Genomic DNA, 22,535 nt, shown 5'->3' with positions numbered 1-22,535 from the left:
TCTCTTAGGGCTAGGGACGTAAAAGCGGAGCTCTCATTGGACGTCGCTCATCGCGCATGGCTAATCGCATCGTACTAGTTGGAAATGGAAAATGTTTCTGAATTGGCGCACTCGCCGTTGAGTCGTACTACTCCCTCATTTTCTCTCGGAGATCGCAGAGACGCATAGCGGGATTTCTTGGGACTACATTTGCATCCCGAAACGCTCGGATGTGCGTGTATACGTTGTTTGTTCCACAAAATTGTGATAGGTTGCGACAAGCAGTTGACGCGCGAGGCTAATTAAAATGTCGATTAAAGTAAATGCAAATAGTTCACAATCCGTCGATTTGAGTTCCTACCGAGATCAACATTTCAAGGTTTGTTTTTTAGGAGTTAACCTCGACCCATTTAGTAAAAATATGTACTGCTAATTAGCTTGTTATTATTATATTATACAGCTAAATTAATTTAGCTACAATATATTATAAATTACTGATTTAGTTCATATTCTCTCATCTAGGGTTCAAGGGCTGAGCAAGACCGACTTCTAAGGAACTCGTCGACTATGTACGTGGGCAATCTGTCGTTTTACACGACTGAGGAGCAGATATACGAATTGTTTTCAAAGTGCGGCGATATCAGACGCATCATTATGGGCTTGGACAAGTACAAGAAGACACCATGTGGCTTCTGCTTTGTTGAGTATTATCTGAGACTCGATGCCGAATATTGCATGAGATACGTCAACGGCACTCGTTTAGATGACAGGATAATTCGGACTGATTGGGACGCTGGCTTTATTGAAGGTAGACAGTACGGTCGTGGCAAGACTGGAGGACAAGTAATTATATTTAAATTAGTATTTTTCAATAATTGGGATAAAAATATTAGATTGAGATATAATACGTTGTTACTTTGCTCTTCAAGGTAAGGGATGAGTATCGATCTGACTTTGACAGTGGACGAGGTGGCTATGGTAAGATAATACAACAAAAAGTAACATCCCTTTCTGACGGCGGATTCGGACGGTAAAATCATGAAGTATAAAAGATATGTATGAATGGGATCATATATTTATATGTTGTGTTTCATTAATGTACATGTGATAAGATAATTAGTTTTATCTATATGTATAGTTCTATCCTAGTGATAAGTTAGACAAGGAAAGAAAGAGAGACTGTAAATGATTTATAAAAATACAAACGCTTCATACTTACTTTATGTAATTTCAATATTATTCGAATTTTTTACTACATCGAGCACTTCACCCAGAATTAAGACAAGTGTGAGATCGCATACATTTCTTTTTTTACAATTTACACTAATATTTATTGAATGATTCAGACTTAGATTTATTTAATGTGTTTTTTAGTTAATAATAATAATAATAAATTCTTGGCAAATAATATATGAGAGATTAACAAAGCTGAATTTAATTAAAGAGAAATCAATATTACTTTCTCAATAGATAGATGCTGATGGTGAATTTGAAGATTTTTAATTGGGAAAGAAACACTCAGATAAGACCTACTACTATTTCACGGATTTAATTTATGTATCTGTATTTATATTTTTATATTTATTACTTCTTATTTGCTTGTAATAATTACAATAAATATCTTAGCAATTTTAAATATCAAATAGTAAAAAATAAAATGTGTATAGTTACGTATAAACATGCTATTAAAATAATATTAGCTTGATGAAAAGGATTTGGACTTCACGTACATTAATATTAATTAATCGGTATTGTTATCGTTCTTTTGAGATAATCTTTGCTTGATTAAGTTTACGAAATCTAATGAAGAATCTCTGTTTCTCGAATTACTTGAAGTCTTTGCAGTTTTGCGAATAATTGTAGCCGATATACATATTTCATTTTTCTCATCATTCTTTTTACCATTCACTTTATTTACATGATCCAGCGTATTGTCGACCGCACCATGACAACTTTCTTTCCTATTATCATTGAAGGCTTCCTTATTCTCTGCTTTATTGGTAACCACTGTCCCATCACCGACATCACTAGAAGCAGTAAGCTTTTCCAGCTTTTTGCCATTTTCCTCGGTCTCTTTTACAGATTCACCAACTCGTGCCCGACTTTCATTTCCTTGACTGTTTTCATTTGCAGAACCATCCCCGTTTTCCTCGTCGTGCCTCTCGTGATTGGATCTGCCGGCCAAAAATTCTGCTCCATGAACTGCAGCGATATCCTCCTCCGATGTGTCCTGACACAGTGTGTTCTTGTTAACGACTCTACCTCCGTGTAAGAAAATAGACATATTCTTGCGCCGCCACATTTTCGAAGTGCTGGGCACAATCTGTTTGTGCTTGCCCTCGAATCGGAATTCACTCATGTCGACGTCGACGATCTCGCCTTTCAGAAAACCAAGGAACCTTTTTAGCGCCGTGTAGAAGTGTAACTTGTCCACCATTCGCGGCCAATTGGCGCATCGCGCGCTGCTCGACGGTGTCACCCAAATCGCCGTGTCACCGATGCGCTCAGGTTGCAATCCAAAGCAAAATGCGGATCGGGTGGTCACGTCGGCGAACACGTCGTAGATACACTTGCCATTGAATACCGCGATCCTAGGCTTGTACAATTTCAGTTTCTCCTCGACTATCCTCGAACCCTCTTTGATCTCTGCTCGTTTGAGATCGGCGGAGGACCTTGTGGGCCGCGTCACGATGTTCGTCAGGCCGATGCCGTACCGCAAGAGTTTATAATCCTCCTCGGAGCTGACGGCTCTTGGCGTTAGGCCTGATTCGTGCAGGAGCTTGTAAAAGTGATTGCCAGGGCCCGCGTAATACCTGCCTCGATGAGCTGCCATTAAGCTCGGATTGATTCCAACGAAAACTATGTCCAGATCCATCTCCAAGTAATCTTCCAGCGTATACTTCTGCACTTCCTCCTCGGACAATCCATCGAATCGGTCTACCTTTTTCTTGGGCCGTTTGAAGTCCTCCGACGGCCTTTTCTTCAGCTTGTTCAAATCGAGCGACGACATGGAGGCTGATCAGCAAAATGCAAATGTACGCAGACAGTGATCTGCAAATTTTGGTAACTTTGAGTCGTAAGGAAGGCTTGAATATGTAATCATCTTTTTCACATTCTTATCTCTGTTTAATAACTTAAAAAAAAATATATATATTATAATATTAATTATATTAATATAAATGTTAATATTATACTAATATTAATTTCACATAATATAAAATAAATGTTTGACAAAAAAGTAAAGAAGTTGATTTCTTTGAGATAGATTTATACATTATACATCTTTTGAAACTCTAAATGTGCATATTAACCTGTTTAAAAATAATTCCGTCTCGTTTTTCTCACCGTTGCGATTAACAACACACGTAATAATGTATACTCATCTTACTGTAGTCATACATGCATACGCAATTATTACAATTATTACATATATTTTTGGTATACAATATCACTCTACATTTGTTATTCGTCGCTGGAGCTAACATATGATGTCGATAAGCAAGATTCCACTAAATGTCGATACGAAAACGCCCGACGATACTATAGCAACATCTAGAAGGATTACCACGAAGTTTTACGAACTTTCACATCTTTAAGGGGAAGCTGGAGTTACTAGTGAACTATTTTTTCACTATAGCGATGGTAATTGCAGTTTCGAAAATTCTCTTTATTGTTTGTGCAGAATAAAAAATCCTTTTCCACAAATGAAGTATAGATAGAAAGAAAGTCCGCTCTACAGGACTTTATATTCAAAATGGAAAAAAGTTAGAAAAGACAAATGCAAGTTTTTAACTTTTTTCCATTTTGAGTATAAAGTCCTGTAAAGCGGGCTTTCTTTCTCTCTATACTTCATTTGTGGAAAAGGATTTTTTATTCTGCACTAGCAATAAAGAGAATTTTCGAAACTGCAATTACCATCGCTATAGTGAAAAAATAGTTCACTAGCAACTCCAGCATCCCCTTAAGGAGAACTATTTTTTCACTATAGCGATGGTAATTGCAGTTTCGAAAATTCTCTTTATTGCTTGTGCAGAATAAAAAATCCTTTTCCACAAATGAAGTATAGATAGAAAGAAAGCCCGCTCTACAGGACTTTATACTCAAAATGGAAAAAAGTTAGAAAAGACAAATGTAAGTTTTTAACTTTTTTCCATTTTGAGTATAAAGTCCTGTAAAGCGGGCTTTCTTTCTATCTATACTTCATTTGTGGAAAAGGATTTTGTATTCTGCACTAGCAATAAAGAGAATTTTCGAAACTGCAATTACCATCGCTATAGTGAAAAAATAATTCACTAGCAACTCCAGCATCCCCTTAATTCACGGCGTTACGCAATTTATGATGAAATTCAGAATATCATATCTTTGATTTCAGGTTCTCTGCGATACACCCAAGCAATTATTATGTATTGCTTACAGGGTACGGTCGAAGTCACGCTTCGAAGCGCTTCTAGACCTAGACACTTTCTATCCTCGAAAATACAGAGATTTCTTTCGTGGTTTGTCATCTCAAGAGGACTGCGTATCCTCTCGCGTCTGACAAATTTCCATTACATTCGTAAATAATTGAAAGTTTATCTTTTCTCTTTGATATTCATGTTTTTTTCTTTCTTTTTGGAAACGCGTTACCATTCGATTGCATGTAGAATTAGAAAGGGGAGGGTTTCCTTGGGAACGAGCAAACGCGTGTAAGAGAGACAATGGCTTCTTCACGAATCGTCTGCGTCGAAATGCGTTCGCCACTTAATTAATTTGCGAGCAAACTTTCTAAGTGCTAGGTGAAATCGCGTTGCGGCATGGCGAAAACCAAAACGAACGTAGATTGTATATCGGCGCAGCTGCCGTCCCACCCCGCGAGGTTCACGCTGACCGAATGGCATCTCGACAATCAATTCAGGTAGCTAGAAAGTCACGCGTGCGTAATTATGCAGTAATGTGCGCATTGTGCACGACTGCGAAGGGTAATAAACTTGATAAGCCCGTTAGGAGAATTGACTGTTACACCACAATCACCGTAATCAATCCCGATAGTCGTACGTGCTGCACCATGAAATTTAAGTTCAAGACTACGTCAAAGTTGTCGCTGCTCATGAACTTTATTTATGCGTGCGATGACGGGCAATATAATGAGAAGAACAATCACGTGTTCCCAATACTTAACATTATAATTGCAACTTTATTACTTAATGTTAATGAAGTTAATTTTACTTAATTAATTTAATTTTAATAAAAACTTTATTTACTCGATATTAATTGCAATAATCAGGCACCGGTGTACCAAGGCGCAGCAGGAATCGTCGGACCGACTGTTGGCCGAGGGAAGACGCGTTTGCGAGTTGGCAAGGGAGATCGTTAGGGCGAATAAGGAGGAGACGGATCACCAACTGAGAGCAAAACTCGACGACATCGAGTTCCGACAGAAGGAACTGCTGCGGATCAGGAGGGATGTCGTTTTGGAGATCGACGCATTGTTGACGTACAAAGAACGGCTCGTGGACGCATTGAAATCCGTGAGGGAGAATGCCCTAGCTATCTGCGAGAAGTGTCTCGTTGCCAGGTTGTTAATATTCATGACAAACAGATATATGTTTTCTCTCTTGCCTGCCTGCGATCATCGATTACACGCTGACGAGAAGAATCTGATGATTCTCCGAAATAATGTTGCAGGGAAAATAGATTGGGTATCGACTTGGTTCACGATGACGTTGAGAGGGAGTTGCTGAGGGAGCGCGAAGTGATACAGACCGCGGAGAGCTCGTTGGACCGAATTTTCGAGGAAACCTGCGAGCAAATCAGAAAACTGAAGTCCGTGTTGTACTGCATCGACCGCGATCTGGAGAATAAGGAGGACAATTTATTTATTGATCGTCGTAACGTGGCTCTGAAGGAGAGCGACTTCAATTTGAGCTCGTGTCACGATACCTCGCCTCACGATAAGTCGTACGTGAAGAGATATGAAGTATTAAAATTCAACTTTTATTTTTGCGCTTATATATGTGTGTGTAATGTACGTCGTAACTTATTTATTATTGTTCGTACACATTTTTATTATTATTTCTGTGGCGTGTTACGTCGGAGTCACGATTTTCTTCCTGCACCGCACGTCGAATAATATATAAATCAACTTAGTTTCGCGTATATCGTTATTTGCACGCGAAACTACAATAGACCGACACGTAATTGATTATAACAGAGATATGCTAAAAAGAGAAATTTCGAATCAATTATTTTACCTACTTGTATGATAAAAAGTGTCGCATTAATGTAGGATACCGTTAAGTGAATGGGAGCAGCAAACGAATAATAACGTTATTGATGCAAACAAAGAAGTTAATAGCGCGAAGCGATTGCGCTGTTACGTCGATAAGATGGTTAAGCGAATAATCGACGATTTAAATAAGCAAAAAGATGTCACGAATGAAGCGTTCAAGCGCCGTATCGAACAAACTCAAGAAGCCAAAATCAAGCTGGAACTTCAGCACTCGGAGGTACATGAAAAGAAAAGGAAAGAAAAGAGAAAGAGTAATAACAAACTGGAAATTTCGAATATTAATAAATTTATATTTTTATTACTCTTATTAATTTATATTTTTTTTATACTCAATCGACGTCTTCCTTATCACGTCACTTAATCGTGTAATCACTTCTCTCGCAGATAGTGAAACAGATCGCTGCTACGTCCAGCAACATTACGCACATGAAGAAATCCATAGCTGATAAGGAGGGCTACATGGCTCTGGCTCACGCGAGACTCGGATACCGACATCAACGTCCAGGAACGGAGCTTACCGAGGACCTGGTCGAGGCTAATCTCGTCAAGGAGGTCCACGAGTTGCGGAACGTTGCGGCGAACCTGCAACGGATGCTTTGCGAAGTTCGTGTTACGGCATAATTCTATAGTCTATTCGAACATTTGTTTTTTCAAGCGAATCGTCGTCCTCACCGATGCGAAACGCGAATTGCAGGCAGAAGCGTCGCTACGCCACTTGCTGAGGACGCAGGTGCAGCTCGAGGAGGACATCAACGTGAAGACGAATACCTTGAAGATTGATGAAGTGGAATGCACGACTCTCCGTCACAGCATGGATTATCATGCGTATTAGGCTGGCTCCTCAATTATTGAAAATTATTTCTAAGAGATCCTTAAGAAAACCTTGAAAATGGCGGACCGCGACTTCAGCTAAAATTCATGACGGAAGGATTAGCATAATTTTCGGTAAGTCAGTTGTCACAAGGTCAGTTATCACGAGAACAAGACGCGTTTGGGTCTCAATAGATTTCAATGCGGTATTCATTGAATTAAAGCAATTATCGTGTCCTTCCTTTCTCTCTTTTTATCTCTCTAGCTGACTCTGCTACATTATGGATGCAATATAACTTTTTATTAGGACAGTCGTCCAAAGTTTTTCAGTGTTTATGTACTTTCAAAGTAGCAACGTGTATTTTTATGTATTGCATGGAAGAAAATATATGCTGCTATCTTTTATATAAATTCCCCGTTTGCAGTTTTATCAAACTTGTTGCTTCTAATATAGTCGCTAACATTAATTGCAGCTGTTTATTCGTAGTTTCACGGAAATGTATAATTATGGAGTTTCTTGAAGTAGTTTTTCTACGTGTCACGATATTCGCGTTATAATTTTGTTTTTCTTATTAAACGAGGCAACATAGCTAGAGGACAGACGAGCGGAAGGTAAGAAAACCGGTACATGCACATGGAACGAAGGAGAGAGAGGCCGCTTTCTTGAGCGGCCTAACCGACTTGCCGCGGCTAGGTCACTTTAGTCCGCGCACTAACAGGAATCGAATCGGTTACTGTATCTGCGTACAGTGCACTTGTTCCGTTGACTGCACGGAAAAAGGCTTTACGTTACTCCTTTACGGAATTTTCTCCCGTTTCTTGCCGTGCACGCAAGAACGTCCGGGTTTCCGCGTTGTAGAATTTTGTGCTCCGCGAAAACTGCATACGGTGTGTATGTGACGTGCATTTGCAAAACGTGAGTATCGCGATAGTGTGAACAGTTATCTGATTAACATAGATCAAAGATTGCATATAAAATTTTGCATAAAAACAAGTGCAATTATGATTCATCTCATTTAAAATGGACGTTTTTCCTTTGATATTCAAATCAATCTTTGCTTATGTAATAACATAATTGATTCCAAATTGATAAGAAACACTTTAAACACTATAATCTATGACAAGATCTATAAGAAGATGTGTCGCTAAGATTGAATGTAATGATAAAATATAATAAAACGTTCTCGCTTGATTCAAGAGCGACAGCGCTGGATCATCGCGACGCGAAACATTTTTGTTTGGTGTTTAATTTTTTAAAATGCCAGTATATTACAATAGGCTACAGTGTACAATGTCGCAGTGTCTCATGATAATGATAATGTATTGTAAAATAATGTTTCAATAATATTTCATAGAAAATTGTCTTTTTACACGTGAAGAATTCAAAACCTTGTTACTTTGAAAGAACCTGAGTCTTGAATGGAAAAGAGAAAAATATACATATAAATTACCCTTGCAATTAAGTTGTAATTACACGTTATGGTATATGTAATTAATAATAGCGCTCTGTTATTCAGAGAATTATATTCTTGAGATGCCATTTTCCGCAAAACCCGTTAATTCTCAGTATAACATAAGACACAAGGTCTATACAAAACATAAAGAAAGTAAAGCGCAATACGTAATATAAACACGTTTCCTATTTTATTTGCAAATCATACGAACGTGATGTTCTTTCAACTGACACAAAAAACAAATGCACGTTGCATATAAAAAATCACATACAAAAAATATATATAAAAACACATATCGCTGTGCAGTTTTCTAAGATTAAAACATGGCAGACACTATATCGAAGATGTCGATTAACAACAATGCAACGAACATCGCACAAATGGGCGACAAGGATCGCGTGAGTATAATCAATGAAACGCTAGCGTTTGCGCCACTTAAAAAAATTAATGTTTCTCCACAAGGATAATGTTCAACGAATCGTGCGTATAATTTCCGTTCGTCTTCCATGAACCGTTCTGTACGTGAGTAAAACACCTGACAGATACAATCACGTACGCTGAAGCTCGCATCTAATCAGAAGTTACATTTCTGCCGTATTTAAGAGACTTCTTATCGTCTCTCCCGTTTACGTGACTAATTGCATGCATGGCTCGGCCGTTTCGTGCTCGCAGAGAAAGAAACAGAAAAATTGACGACTCGCGTGACGCGGAATCAATCCTAGCGCACGCACAGACGCACACACACGCACACCGAGCACCACTTAACACCCGTGCAAGTTACAGGTTTTACAAATTCGTCGCTATAAAAACCGGTTCTCGTTGACCGTTATCAAGCTAGAGAATTCGTTATCGCAAAATAAATTTGCTGGTCCCCCCACCTCTCACTGCCAATTTCGATAGTCTCGGTTTTATTACTTTCGAATCGTGGCGGAAGGAAAGTACAGAGATGCGCACTTAAAGTAAATGACTTCTGTCAGATTAGAGCTCGTTGTCGCTGAATGAGTATCTTCTGCTCTCCTCTTCCGCCAATTTTGCTAATTTTGATCATCTCAATTTTACTTGTTATTTTTAAATTGTTCATGGTGGAAACAAAATTTCTTATTGGAGACGTGCGCGTGAAATAATTGCGTTTAGCGATAGTACGTTCTTATTGCCAATATCGATTATGTATTGATTATGGGTTGTAACAATTAGTTCGTAGCGTTATTTTAACAAAATTATTATATATACATTTATTTTCTACATATGCGCCTAGTCCCACTAACATTTGCTACTTCGTAGCTTCATGATTTCATCTTTCCAGAGAACTTGTCATCTTTTTTCATTAAAAAAAACATTAACGCTATGGACTTTTGTCACAACTCGATATAATCGTGAATATTAAGTAGAGTCCGTCATTATATTGATAAGATCGTCTAAATATGATCTGAAGGCACTTGTTGTTGACCAATCAGATCTGATCGGTCAATTAATTAATACTTGACAATACCTCATTACAAGAATGGACTATGAATACCGGTGTCTACCAGAACTTGTTGACAATACTTTTTTTCGTAATACAAATCGAAACTAACCCTGCCACTGCACTTGCCTCCGCGATAATGTTGCGTACGGTTAGAAACGAAATTCACTTGTTGCTGAATCACGATTGTAATTGAACGCACAATGCGTGCGAAGTTTATGCAATCAGATCGTGACCCCGCATACGTTTCGCACTTCCCGGGAATCCGAAAGTCACGTTGGCATAGACGAGCGCAAGAAGCTCCAATTATTTCATGATATATATGTTGCCTCTACGATAATCGATCATTTATCTTAAAAATAAGGAATAATGAAATAATCGAAGATAAATCAAGGATAGACTGATAAATTATTGCAATCAAGAAAGAACAGTGAGGAACGATAAATAATAGTTAAAAAAAATCTTTATTTCTTGTGTATGTACCCAGATAGCCAAGTCTGCCGAAAGCAGATGATGCTAACTATCTGCTATCAACTATTGCCAGCCAAAAGACAACAAATTTGATACAGAAGTTGTTATTAACGATTAATTCGACAAATTGGTGCCAGAAATGTAACGGAGCTTGCTCACAAAATCTAAGAACAGATTGGCGGCAGAAACCGAGCAGAATCCGCAAACATGGCTCGAAGTCGGATTGTCGACAGAAACCGAGCAAGATTTGCGCACGCGCAATCTAACGGCAGATTGGCAGCAGAAACCGAGCAAGATCTGCGCGCGCGGAATCTAACGGCAGATTGGCAGCAGAAACCGAACAGGATCTGCAGCTTTTGACAGTATTCAAATTTACACGGCTATGAATATGCGTTTTCGCTCCGCACCGCTATGCGGTGCACACGTCGAGTTCTTACTCGATGTTAACATTTAGCCTAACAGTTATATAAGTTAATATACGCGCCTTGGCATGATAATATTAATTTTTCTGAAAAGTTTTGCACTTGCGGCACAGAGGCTCCCATGGACAACGTCCATGCAGTTCACGCACGCCACGAGCAATCTGAAGTTCGAAAGCAAAATTCGGACTTCGGATTAGAATAAATTAACAATAAGAGAGAGATTATGCAACGAACTGTCAGAAAGACACATCAAGCCAAATGTACTTTAATTTAACAAACAAACAAATGCGTTCTTTTAACAATTTATAGTGTGTTAAAAGTAAACACATGCTTTAATATATCGTAAATATGAATGGCCAAAAGCTGCAGATTCTGTTCGGTCTCTGCCGTCAATCTGCCGTCAAACGTTAACAGATCCTGCTCGGTTTCTGCCGCCAATCCGCTGTCAGAGTCTGTTAGCAGGCTCTGCTGGCAGATCACTCCTAACGCGGACATAACGGATGCCAATTTGCTATCAACTTCTGCAGTAATCCGTTGCCAATCCGCTGGCAGTTGCACACATTTTGCTTACTGGGTATGTGTAGTGTGTGTGCGTGTAACGCACGTGGAAACGCGATTAAGATATCCATCTGTCCTAGAATTTACATAATGCTTCATAGACGCGTACGAGAAGATAAACAACCGTATTTACGTACACACGCTGCGTAGAAATGGGTCAGTAATCAGCATTTTCGCTAACCGGACAGCGGTTTTACCGGAAGGTAGCAGCATCGTCGTGTTATCGATCACGGGAGGAACTGCGAGCCTGGCGGTCGCGTGATTGCCACTTACGCGAACATAGCCGGGAATCGGCTATCCTCGCTCGCGTCGGTTCAGCGACGCGCACGGAGGATCGTCGGTTAACGCGGCTGCGAAGCAAAGTGGTCGAGAGCGCTCGTCGATGGCAATCGGAACGCGACAGGTTTCAGTGGCGCGGTAAACACGCGGTTTAAACGAGTCCTGCAGAAATGCGTCCTAGCGCCGTTTAAAGCGCGTGTCGTCGCGTGGAGACGCGCTCGTATCTTCGTAGTAAGTACACGCACGACTGTCCACGCTAATGCGCACGACCCAGAAACGCTTCAGGCTGAAGTAGAATGCACAGACGAGGCCGAATGCAATGTAATGCGATTATGCGAGAGAGGAGAAGAAGCGCGGTACGTCTTAACCAAAATCGCACGATGTTTCGTCAAACGTGACATTAGGTGGCACCACGTGCTTGGCTCGATGTTTTGACAGCTGTTTTGCATGCACGACGTCGCTTAAGGGGGGAACCTGCTTTAGAACGCTGAAAATGAGGTATATTTTACGAATTGTTTTTGGAGAAACTATACAGCGGATCATTATAAAACTTTGATGCATTTATTAGTACATGTTTAAAGATAAAAAAAATTATTTTTTGATTTGAATATATCGCTTGTAGAGGTCGTCCTGGAGAAATCTTAGTGCAGCCGCGTCGCCGGCATTGCAAATTGGTGAGCATTCTCCTGCCTCCGAATTTCGTCTAAACTGAAAAATTGAAATATCTTCTCGTTATTTATGAATTCCCATCGTCGATGAACCAAAGAGAGAAGAAAAAAGTTGAAAAGTGCCAAAATGGTGGAGCTTGGAACAAAAAAGTACGATTTTTAGGCAAAGGTTTTGAACTTTTTCATGCAAAAATAATTGTTTAACTTAATGTTTTTATGAATATTAAAGGTTCATCGACGATGGGAATTCATAAATAACGAGAAAATATTTCAATTTTTCAGTTTGGATGAAATTTGGAGGCAGGAGAATGCTCACCAATTTACAATGCCGGCTGCACTAAGATGCCTCCAGGACGACCTCTACAGGCGATATATTCAAATCAAAAAATAATTTTTTTATCTTTAAACATGTACTAATAAATGCATCAAAGTTTTATAATGATCCGCTGTATAGTTTCTCCAAAAAAAATTCGTAAAATTATACCTTATTTTCAACGTTCTAAAGCAGGCTCCCCCCTTAAAATATCGAGTGGAGAGGTACGCCGTTATCTGTTAATTAATGCTTCAGTATATGTTAAGGTGCTATTTTATGCTGACGCTCGACGCTCATTTTTAGCGTCAAAACGGGTCACGTGATCAAAATTGACCATTATCCAGCGTTAATTTTGATCACGTGACCCGTTTTGACGCTAAAAATGAGCGTCGAGCGTCAGCATGAAAAAGCACCTTCAAGCGAAGTTTGTCTTTTTGTATGACTTTGCATGGTCTGAGGGTGCGTCACAGAAATTTTTTAAAGCTGGTAATATGGTTATGCTGATTATTATAAAAAGAAATGTGTGCAATCGTAACATATCTCGTCTCTCGCAAATGTTATTTATTTATTCATGTTGCATAATAATAATTATCGTCGCGCCTAGTATAATTTAACTAAAGTAGTTATTAGCTTTTTGCTATATATCTATTCTTATCTGTTTGTTCACTAGTTCATTGTACATGTAAATATATAATAATGTACATACATATATGTCCCGCGGTTTTGCAAGATCAGTGATTATTATGGCACTTTATAAAATCAGAACGTTTTAACTTGACTAGGTCGACAGTTAGAAGTATGTAAAGGAGAAACTAAATTATTAGAAAGTAGTCGGCTAAACTAGAAATCTTGCTCCAGTCAAGCAATGACTGGAAAATCTTGATAACAGCGTTCCACGTGTGGAATAATCGGGGAGTTAAAAATATTCCGTGGGCAAAGGAAAAGAAAAAGAAACGTGTTCTCCTCGTGTGCAACCTGTGGAACACCAACGATTAAAAAGTTGTACAGAGTGCAAACGAATACTGAGAACACTTAATTAATTCTACTAAATATAAAAAGGAACGCAAGATCTGAATAATAACGGGAAATAAGAATAACGGGAGATTAGAAAGCTGCAGAACGGAAGTGGAAATCATTACTGAATGAATCAATCAGACACGAATATCTTATCCGCTTAATCTCACCTACATATAGAATTGGTACACTCACAGTCTCCGAGAGCATTTACCTTACATTGGTCTTACGCTAAAAATATTGAATGGAATATCATGATACAGCGCATCCGTTTAAGGGGATCCTGGAGTCGTCTGTATTACCGGCGGAATTGGTCGATCTTACTGTACTAATTACTCTTTAATGATTGTATAGAATGAAAAATCCTTCTCCACGATTAAAGTATACAAAGAAATATACCGAGCGAAACTCGACTTTATGTTAAAAACGACAAAAAGAAATTTACAGTTTTATTATCGGCTTATTGTGACGTCACCTCGTACATTAATGTTCTTAATATAAATGTTTTGCAGTTTGTGTGGCCAAAATTCGATAATCGCAAGGACGGAACAAAATGAAAGCATATGGGGAAGCTTTTAGAAATGAGTTTAGAAGCCTAGTGTAAAAGTAATTAGTGCAGAAAGATTCGTAATCATTTCGTGCCTACGTATGCCTGTGAAATCGTGGCTGAATAAAAAATTGTGATTTTCTTCCGTTTGGAAAGTTAAGTCCTGCTTTTCACATTACATTATTGTGTGTACTTTCATCGTGGAAAAGGATTTTTCATTCTGTGAATTCAATAAAAAGAAAATACAGGAAAATCATCGATTCCGCCGGTAATTCAGACGCCGCGACGGAGTTCACTGGCCACTCCAGGATCCCCTTAAGGGGATGCTGGAGCTGCTAGTGAACTATTTTTTCACTATAGCGATGGTAATTGCAGTTTCGAAAATTCTCTTTATTGCTTGTGCAGAATAAAAAATCCTTTTCCACAAATGAAGTATAGATAGAAAAAAAGTCCGCTCTACAGGACTTTATATTCAAAATGGAAAAAAGTTAAAAACTGCAAGTTTTTAACTTTTTTCCATTTTGAATATAAAGTCCTGTAGAGCGGACTTTTTTTCTATCTATACTTCATTTGTGGAAAAGGATTTTTTATTCTGCACAAGCAATAAAGAGAATTTTCGAAACTGCAATTACCATCGCTGTAGTGAAAAAACAGTTCACTAGCAACTCCAGCTTCCCCTTAAGGAGAACTATTTTTTCACTATAGCGATGGTAATTGCAGTTTCGAAAATTCTCTTTATTGCTTGTGCAGAATAAAAAATCCTTTTCCACAAATGAAGTATAGATAGAAAAAAAGTCCGCTCTACAGGACTTTATATTCAAAATGGAAAAAAGTTAAAAACTTGCATTTGTCTTTTCTAACTTTTTTCCATTTTGAATATAAAGTCCTGTAGAGCGGACTTTTTTTCTATCTATACTTCATTTGTGGAAAAGGATTTTTTATTCTGCACAAGCAATACAGAGAATTTTCGAAACTGCAATTACCATCGCTGTAGTGAAAAAACAGGTCACTAGCAACTCCAGCTTCCCCTTAAGGAGAACTATTTTTTCACTATAGCGATGGTAATTGCAGTTTCGAAAATTCTCTTTATTGCTTGTGCGGAATAAAAAATCCTTTTCCACAAATGAAGTATAGATAGAAAGAAAGTCCGCTCTACAGGACTTTATACTCAAAATGGAAAAAAGTTAAAAACTTGCATTTGCCTTTTCTAACTTTTTTCCATTTTGAATATAAAGTCCTGTAGAGCGGACTTTCTTTCTATCTATACTTCATTTGTGGAAAAGGATTTTTTATTCTGCACAAGCTATAAAGAGAATTTTCGAAACTGCAATTACCATCGCTGTAGTGAAAAAACAGTTCACTAGCAACTCCAGCTTCCCCTTAAGCGGTTTCACGAGTATCTCAAAGGAGCATTGCGGCAATTTCTCCGTCACTCGATGTCATCCTCAAGAACTTGCACTCTGTTGCAGGACGTTGAACGTGGCGAGCGTGGCTTTGGTGTGTCCTCGTCGGCGCACTCGCGACCAGCATCAGCGTCGGCGTCGAGGTCGACGCCGGACGCGGCGTTGACATCGGCGCCGGCATCGCAGCGTGACTCCAACGCTGACAGATATGACGCGAGGGCATTGGCCAGCGGAGTGGGGCGCCCAGTAAACGCGCCATCGGATTCACCAAGCGCACGTGCCAATGCCAGTACGAGCGCGAGTACGGGACCAGTGGGACGCTCGGAGAGAGATTTCGCGAGAAGAGATCGCTGGAGAGCGGTTGGCCGTGTGTTGCGTCGCCTAGCTCTGATGATGTTGCTGCTGGCAGCTGTTGCCGGCGTCCTGGCGTTAATAGTGATCTACATGGGTCCGATTTATCTCGTGCAGTTGCTCGTGGTGGTCTCCGTCGCTTATTTTGTTGCTGGTGGTCGTATGAAATGGTTCTACGTCGCCTTCAGGACTTTGCCGCGCGATTGCAAGTGAGTGCGTTAGTTGTTTATTTCATATTGATTCCTCGGTACGTAAGGGAACTGGTGGTTAAAGAGAAATGAAATTGGAACAAGCACTTAATACGGGGTTTGATAAGCAAGGAGATATCTGTATCAGCTTGAAGATATTAGGCAAGGAAATTCGTCTGGGAATTGCGTATCTGTCATCGCGTCGTAAGCGATTAGATTATTGGAGATTACGCCACTGAGAGCCACGCGAAGAAGCAAGTGAAAACAGAAAGGCGTCTCCGATTTCCATCCCATGTAGTTTCAGTTAACAGACACAGACAAGCATTGGCGTAAGCGCGTAGACCTACTTCCCGCTCTCTCGACATCTCAATTTTAAGAATTATTCACAAGATATTATAATACAAATGCATTTGTGCTTTGGTCTTGATTAATAAGCAAATTGTTGTTTAACAAATCAATTATGAACATTTTCAGTACTGTATACAGAATATTCTATACTGTTTTAATTCTGATAAGTTTCTCTGACTCAGAAAATTAATTTTTTTCTTTTCAGAATAATAATCTAGGCCGTATATTGTTAAATAGAAAAAGTATCCTTGAATGATAGTACCTACATTTTTATGCATTTACGAAGCTACTTCGCATTCTTATAAACCGGTTTGTAGAGAAGTTGCAAAAAAATTGATCAATGATCACTTTTCCATCTAACATCTCATTTCCAGGTATTCAGTGAATGCTTATATGCATTAAAAACATTTTTAAATTTTTTGTCATATTTTACAAGAATTTAAGAATCGACAATATTATAACGAATTATATATGAAAACTGGAAAAATATCACGGCACTGATCTTAGTGAATTATTCATGTCTCATATTGTAACTTAATATCTATTTTTGATATCCTTTTACTACTTGTTTTACGTTGTACAAACTTGCATTATATCTGTAAAATTTAAACTCTTCTAAATCACATCAAATCAATTTAATACTTTCTTCTACTTGTATTTTATCATAAAAAGAATGAAAATAATTGAATAGCAGTTATGTAGAATTCTCTAGCGTCCGAGACTTTGCATGGCACTCCCAAATGAAACAGCAGTAGTTACTAGCAATTGCTGATCGTCAATGCGTGCAACCCAACCGGATGCGAATACGATTGTTTTTTAAACATGTGACAAACACTCAATGAATGTAAATGTGAACTCGTAGAGAAGGAAAAATATGTTAATATTGTTTTTTCTCTTGATTTGTTAATTTATTACGTTGCCTTTCAAATGACTAGTAATTCTTTTTAAATGTCAAAGTATAATCAGTATTGTCGAGGAAGCAACAGAAAGCGTGCGCACGTATGGACAATCGTGAGTGCAGAAAAATATTGTAGCAAAAATACGTGTAGCAGCTTTCACCGGAAGATGAGGAGTAGAGTAGGAGTAGGAGATAGTAGGTGAAAGAGTAAAATCAAGTCAGTATGGAACTTATTTAGATTATTTACAGAAATATATGCAAGTAATATATAAAATATAATATATACAAATGCCAATATGCATTTTATCTCAATATTTCGCTATCAATTTCTAATTTTGTTTCGTAGATTCGAGAAATCTTTTGGCTGCTAAAAAGCAAATTATTCCGAAAAGTTAAAAACGTGAAACATGTAATCTTACGTTATTTCGTTTCAAATATATCAACGCGGAAGCAGCGTGCTCTCGATGCTTCCCTAGCTGCATGTCTTTAATAATTTGATCGTCGTGTGATTGTACCTGTGGCCACAGTTGCGATTGTATAGGTGACCATGAACATGATTGCGGCCATGGCCGTGACCGGATAATCTAGGTCAGCTGAGGCTACGGCCGCGATGTTTTAAAATATTTTATGATTCAGAGCGTAAGAGGGAAAGAATTTTTGTTCCGTAAACTGATCAGTTGGATCAATCTAGTTATTCTCAAGAAAATAATCATAATCGTAGAAATATCCTTCATGGAACAAAGTTCAAACCAACTACATGTCTTCTCAACGTGTATTTTCTAACGTAATTGTACATTCTGTGTTCTCATCATCTCATTACATCTTAATAGTTTTTTTTTGTACTATTAAGTGAATAGCATTCTCTATTGTCCCTGAGAAGGCAGAGAATCTTACGGTCATGCGATTCTATGTACATAATGATTCATTTTATATAATATCGACAAAAAACATCTCTTAATATTTCTTATAATAAAATACGCGCGAAACAATGAATAAAATAAAAAGTTTAGATATTGTATATATATTTTAAACTTACATTACATTATTATGATATTTAAGTAAAAAGTAATTTATTGTGCAGTGGAATTGAACAATATTTGAATAAAATTTCTTGTAAAATAACTAATTTTTCGTCAGAATGATAAAATATCTTTTATTTTCTTTTTTTAGAGGACTTATAGGATATATTAGAATGTTGTGGTCCATACGTGATCATGCAAGAAAAGACAGAAGCGTTGCCGATATATTTAGACAATATGTTAATCGTCATCCTAATAAAGTATGTTTTGTGTTTGAAGAACAGGAATGGACCTATCAACAGGTAAAATGTACTTTTACAGAAGATAATATTACGAAATTTACTTGTACAAAATTACGAAAAATATTCACAGAATTTGCAATAATTTAAAAAGAGCTTAGATCTGATATAATTATAGTTTGTAAATTATAATGTCGAACCAAGAAATACAGTATAGCAATATAAATATATACACATATTATAAAAGCTGATGGCTCTATGATCTCACAAGGTTCGCAAAACAATTTAACGATTTAAATAATTTTTTTATTATTATTACAGGTGGAGGACTTTAGTAACAAAATCGCAACAATATTTAAAACGCACGGTTACAAGAAAGGAGACGTGGTTGCTTTACTGTTGGAGAATCGACCGGAGTTCGTCGCAATTTGGCTTGGCTTGAGCAAGGTTGGTGTGATAACACCTTTAATTAACACCAATCTTCGCAAGACTAGCCTTCAGCATAGTATCAATATTGCGAAGTGTCAGGCACTTATATACAGTGCAGAATTCTTTGATGGTAAGCATACGAAAAATATTAAAAGAAATAATTAATGCGTTATAATTATTATTTTCCGTGTATTCTTGTATCCAGGTGTTGTAAATGCGATGCGCACAGACATAAGCAAATTTAAAACATAATCATCATCCATTAATCGCTGCTAACTCTTTCAAATTATGAATTCCAGCTGTGGTAGACATCGCCTCGTCGTTGGATGCTAAACTGGTATTGTATAGATTCGGGAATCACCCAAATACGATGTCAATCGGGTTAAAGGAGAAAGATTTGAACGCTCTCCTGGCAGATACGTCTGCCACACCACCAGTGATACAAGACAAGGGTTGTTATAACGATAAATTGTTGTACATTTACACGAGTGGCACTACGGGTCTTCCCAAAGCAGCTGTTATCACCAATTCGAGGTGAATAGTTTTGTTTTATCTCAAGATGAAAGAGAGAGATACTTTTGAGACGCAAGAAGCATCGGGATGCTCAAACGCGGATCATTCATCCTTGCAGGTATATTTTTATCGCGGGTGCCGTACATTTTATGGCGGTCTTGCGCGATTCCGATAGAATGTACACACCTTTGCCGCTGTATCATACTGCCGGCGGGGTAATGGCGATCGGACAGGCCTTGTTGCACGGACACACAACGGTGATCAGGAAGAAGTTTTCAGCGAGCGCATTTTTCAGCGACTGCATCAAGTACAAGTGCACCGTGAGTGTAATTTCTTAATTCGTAATAAAGAGTGATTCCAGTAATTTGCGATTTCTCACGCACGTTATATTTGCATTTTGGAAAATGCCAGATCGCGCAATACATAGGCGAGATGTGTCGCTACATCCTGGCAGTGGCACCTAAAAAGGAGGACAGGGAGCATAACGTTAGAATGATTTTCGGCAACGGTCTCAGGCCGCAGATCTGGGGAGAATTCGTTTCGCGATTCGGCATTCCGAAAGTGCTTGAATTTTATGGCGCAACCGAGGGCAATGCCAACATCAGTGAGTATAAAATGTACTTTATTTAATATTTTTAAATCCATGTGTAAAGATATAGATTAATATTTATATAACATATATTATCAAGCTGCCGATGACTCATTTGCTGTCGATGATACGTCGTCTCATAATACTGGCATTATTTTCTATTGAAATATCTTCGAAAGAGTGATGATTGGCGCTAATCAGTCGTTGTAGATAGTGGAGTGATAGACATTTGTCTGATAATAAATTGTAAGTTACTACAAAATATTTTTATATTCTTTTCAGTCAATATCGACAACAAGATGGGTGCGATAGGTTTCGTTTCGAGAATCATTCCGTCGATCTATCCCATATCTATTATCAAGGTCAACGAAGATGGAGAACCCGTACGAAATTCTAAAGGACTGTGTCAAGTTTGCGAGCCAAGTAAGTCGATGCGATAAAAGAATCGATAATTAATTTGTTCTTGTTTGTTGGTAGCAAAACTTTGATAACTTGTCATGCACAATCAAGAATGTAGTCGATCAATTTTAATATGATAAAATGGGTACGATTTTTTATGTCTCAAGTAAGACGTTTGTTCATGGATATCGTTGCTATTTACGCCAACAATTCTGTACGACAATTTTTAATCTAGATCTAATCTTTCACTTTTTCGTTTATACAGACGAGCCTGGAGTATTTATTGGGAAGATTGCGCCGAACAATCCGACGAGGGCATTCTTAGGATACGTGGATCGGAAAGCGTCTGAGAGTAAAGTAGTTCACAATGTTTTCAAGAAAGGCGATTCCGCTTTTCTGTCAGGTATGCATAAATAAAATTTCACCTCCGATAATTCGATGAAATAACACATGATAAAATGAATTTGAAACTATGTGAGTTTTCATTAGCATTTCACTTGCTTGCGATGTTCAGATAGTTCCATTGTTCAAATCTTACAATATAAAAATTCAAGATTATATTTCTACAATATTGTTCAGACTTTAAAAATTTATAATTATTTATTGAATATCTGTCCACATAGAATCACGTCCATTGTCAATATTAGACCATTTTTGTGTGAATTTAATATTTTTAATTAATTAAATATTTATTTTAATTATTTAATTTAATTTATTTTAATTATTTAGGGGACATCGTTGTTTCCGATGAATTTGGGTATCTGTACTTTAAGGACAGAACAGGAGATACGTTCAGGTGGAAAGGAGAAAATGTTTCGACGTCCGAAATTGAAGGAATAGTCAGTAATTTAATCAACTATCGAGATTGCATAATATATGGTGTCGAGGTAATTATATTTTGCCATTTAGTTCTTCAAATTCTCTCTATCTTTATTTTTTTTTTTCTTAAAATTATTGTGTTACAATCACGAAGTAATTAAGTTTACAAAACCGATTGTACACTCGATGTTAAATAGTAAAAAAATTAATCTTTCACAAGAACGCGGTGTAAATAAGAGCATTACAATATTAACAATTATTGATAGGTTCAAGGTGCTGAAGGCAAAGCGGGAATGGCTGCAATTTATGACGAAAATGGGACAGTAGATGTACAGAAATTAGCAATCGATATCAAGGAACAATTACCTGCCTATGCCAGGCCGCAATTTATCAGGATTCTGACGAAAATTGATCTCACAGGTACGAAGCAAGTGTGTCAATGTATTGAACGAGATTATAATTATGTTAAATGGATGCTAAGTATCTATTTGCGATTTGCAGGGACGTTTAAGCTGAAAAAGAAAGATCTGCAAGAAGAAGCCTACAATGTACACAAAATTCAAGACAAACTGTACTACTTGGACCCAAAGCTTGGTTATCAGCTTTTGACGCCAGAGATTTATGACAATATTCAACAAGGGAAGATGAAGTTTTAAGTAATCTTAATTAATTAGGAAATTGTGGAGTACGGCAGTAATGGATATTTTTACAGTGCATCACTATATGTAAACAGATTATTAGTATTATAAATGAATTTTTCATATCTGATTTTATTCAGATAGCGAGAAGTGCTTGCGATATTCCTACAGTTAAACAGTGCGGGTTGATACCGACTATGTTTGCATTAAATATAAATTATGTTTTATAAAAGACACGTTTGAAAATATAAACTGTTATTGTATAAATGATTTATTATTTATGTTAAATAATAACCAAGTCTCGCTATAAACTTAATATAAAATTTCGTTGGACTTTGTTATAATTTGTCGTATTTTATTGGATTTTACTATTATTTAAAAATAAAGTTATTTTAATAAATTGCTGACTACCTTCGCTTTCACTCAAAAACAGTAGTGGCTCACAGATTTTCTTGAA

General features: G+C 37.7%; 3 protein-coding genes across 6 annotated transcripts; 2 read left to right on the top strand and 1 right to left on the bottom strand.

Moving 5' to 3' along the window:
* The first annotated feature begins 171 nt into the window (after nucleotides 1-171).
* On the top strand, nucleotides 172-1,195 carry LOC105278768 (nuclear cap-binding protein subunit 2). Its single transcript, XM_011338086.3, has 3 exons — nucleotides 172-358; nucleotides 502-822; nucleotides 909-1,195. Exons 1-3 carry the CDS (start codon nucleotides 287-289, stop codon nucleotides 1,011-1,013), a joined length of 498 nt encoding a protein of 165 aa, XP_011336388.1. The 5' UTR covers nucleotides 172-286; the 3' UTR covers nucleotides 1,014-1,195.
* LOC105278771 (G/T mismatch-specific thymine DNA glycosylase) lies at nucleotides 1,188-11,644 on the bottom strand. 2 transcript variants are annotated; one of them, XM_011338091.2, is made up of 2 exons: nucleotides 11,562-11,644; nucleotides 1,188-3,030 (listed from the first exon to the last, which is right to left on the bottom strand). In XM_011338091.2, the coding sequence occupies exon 2, from the start codon at nucleotides 2,987-2,989 to the stop codon at nucleotides 1,721-1,723; it is 1,269 nt and encodes a 422-aa protein (XP_011336393.2). In that variant the 5' UTR covers nucleotides 2,990-3,030; nucleotides 11,562-11,644; the 3' UTR covers nucleotides 1,188-1,720. The 2 variants fall into 2 exon arrangements, with proteins under 2 accessions (XP_011336393.2, XP_011336392.2); XM_011338090.3 differs by lacking the exon at nucleotides 11,562-11,644 and adding an exon at nucleotides 3,291-3,497.
* On the top strand, nucleotides 4,758-22,474 carry LOC105278769 (long-chain fatty acid transport protein 4). Of its 3 annotated transcripts, XM_026973552.1 has the most exons (16): nucleotides 4,758-4,873; nucleotides 5,243-5,533; nucleotides 5,644-5,916; nucleotides 6,245-6,464; nucleotides 6,632-6,850; nucleotides 15,715-16,208; nucleotides 18,604-18,754; nucleotides 19,013-19,250; nucleotides 19,420-19,654; nucleotides 19,752-19,953; nucleotides 20,045-20,237; nucleotides 20,505-20,645; nucleotides 20,887-21,024; nucleotides 21,351-21,508; nucleotides 21,707-21,860; nucleotides 21,942-22,474. In XM_026973552.1, the coding sequence occupies exons 1-16, from the start codon at nucleotides 4,773-4,775 to the stop codon at nucleotides 22,094-22,096; spliced, it is 3,363 nt and encodes a 1,120-aa protein (XP_026829353.1). In that variant the 5' UTR covers nucleotides 4,758-4,772; the 3' UTR covers nucleotides 22,097-22,474. The 3 variants fall into 3 exon arrangements, with proteins under 3 accessions (XP_026829353.1, XP_011336389.2, XP_011336390.2); XM_011338087.3 differs by lacking the exons at nucleotides 4,758-4,873; nucleotides 5,243-5,533; nucleotides 5,644-5,916; nucleotides 6,245-6,464; nucleotides 6,632-6,850 and adding exons at nucleotides 7,116-7,973; nucleotides 8,818-8,909; XM_011338088.2 differs by lacking the exons at nucleotides 4,758-4,873; nucleotides 5,243-5,533; nucleotides 5,644-5,916; nucleotides 6,245-6,464; nucleotides 6,632-6,850 and adding an exon at nucleotides 11,935-12,059 and having other exon boundaries at nucleotides 21,942-22,473.
* Nucleotides 22,475-22,535: the final 61 nt, after the last annotated feature.

This window comes from Ooceraea biroi, chromosome 11 (genome assembly GCF_003672135.1).
Source record: "Ooceraea biroi isolate clonal line C1 chromosome 11, Obir_v5.4, whole genome shotgun sequence".
In the NCBI taxonomy this organism is placed as follows: domain Eukaryota; kingdom Metazoa; phylum Arthropoda; class Insecta; order Hymenoptera; family Formicidae; genus Ooceraea; species Ooceraea biroi.
This window is presented reverse-complemented; position numbering and strand designations above follow the sequence as displayed.

Excerpts from the sequence above, each read along its gene's own strand:
- LOC105278768 (XM_011338086.3), top strand. The coding sequence starts at position 287 with ATGTCGATTAAAGTAAATGCAAATAGTTCACAATCCGTCGATTTGAGT. Across the intron at positions 359-501 it reads ACCGAGATCAACATTTCAAG|GGTTCAAGGGCTGAGCAAGA; the intron begins GTTTGTTTTTTA and ends TCTCTCATCTAG. Across the intron at positions 823-908 it reads GTGGCAAGACTGGAGGACAA|GTAAGGGATGAGTATCGATC; the intron begins GTAATTATATTT and ends TTGCTCTTCAAG.
- LOC105278771 (XM_011338091.2), bottom strand. The coding sequence starts at position 2,989 with ATGTCGTCGCTCGATTTGAACAAGCTGAAGAAAAGGCCGTCGGAGGAC.
- LOC105278769 (XM_026973552.1), top strand. The coding sequence starts at position 4,773 with ATGGCGAAAACCAAAACGAACGTAGATTGTATATCGGCGCAGCTGCCG. Across the intron at positions 5,534-5,643 it reads GAGAAGTGTCTCGTTGCCAG|GGAAAATAGATTGGGTATCG; the intron begins GTTGTTAATATT and ends ATAATGTTGCAG. Across the intron at positions 5,917-6,244 it reads ACCTCGCCTCACGATAAGTC|GATACCGTTAAGTGAATGGG; the intron begins GTACGTGAAGAG and ends GCATTAATGTAG.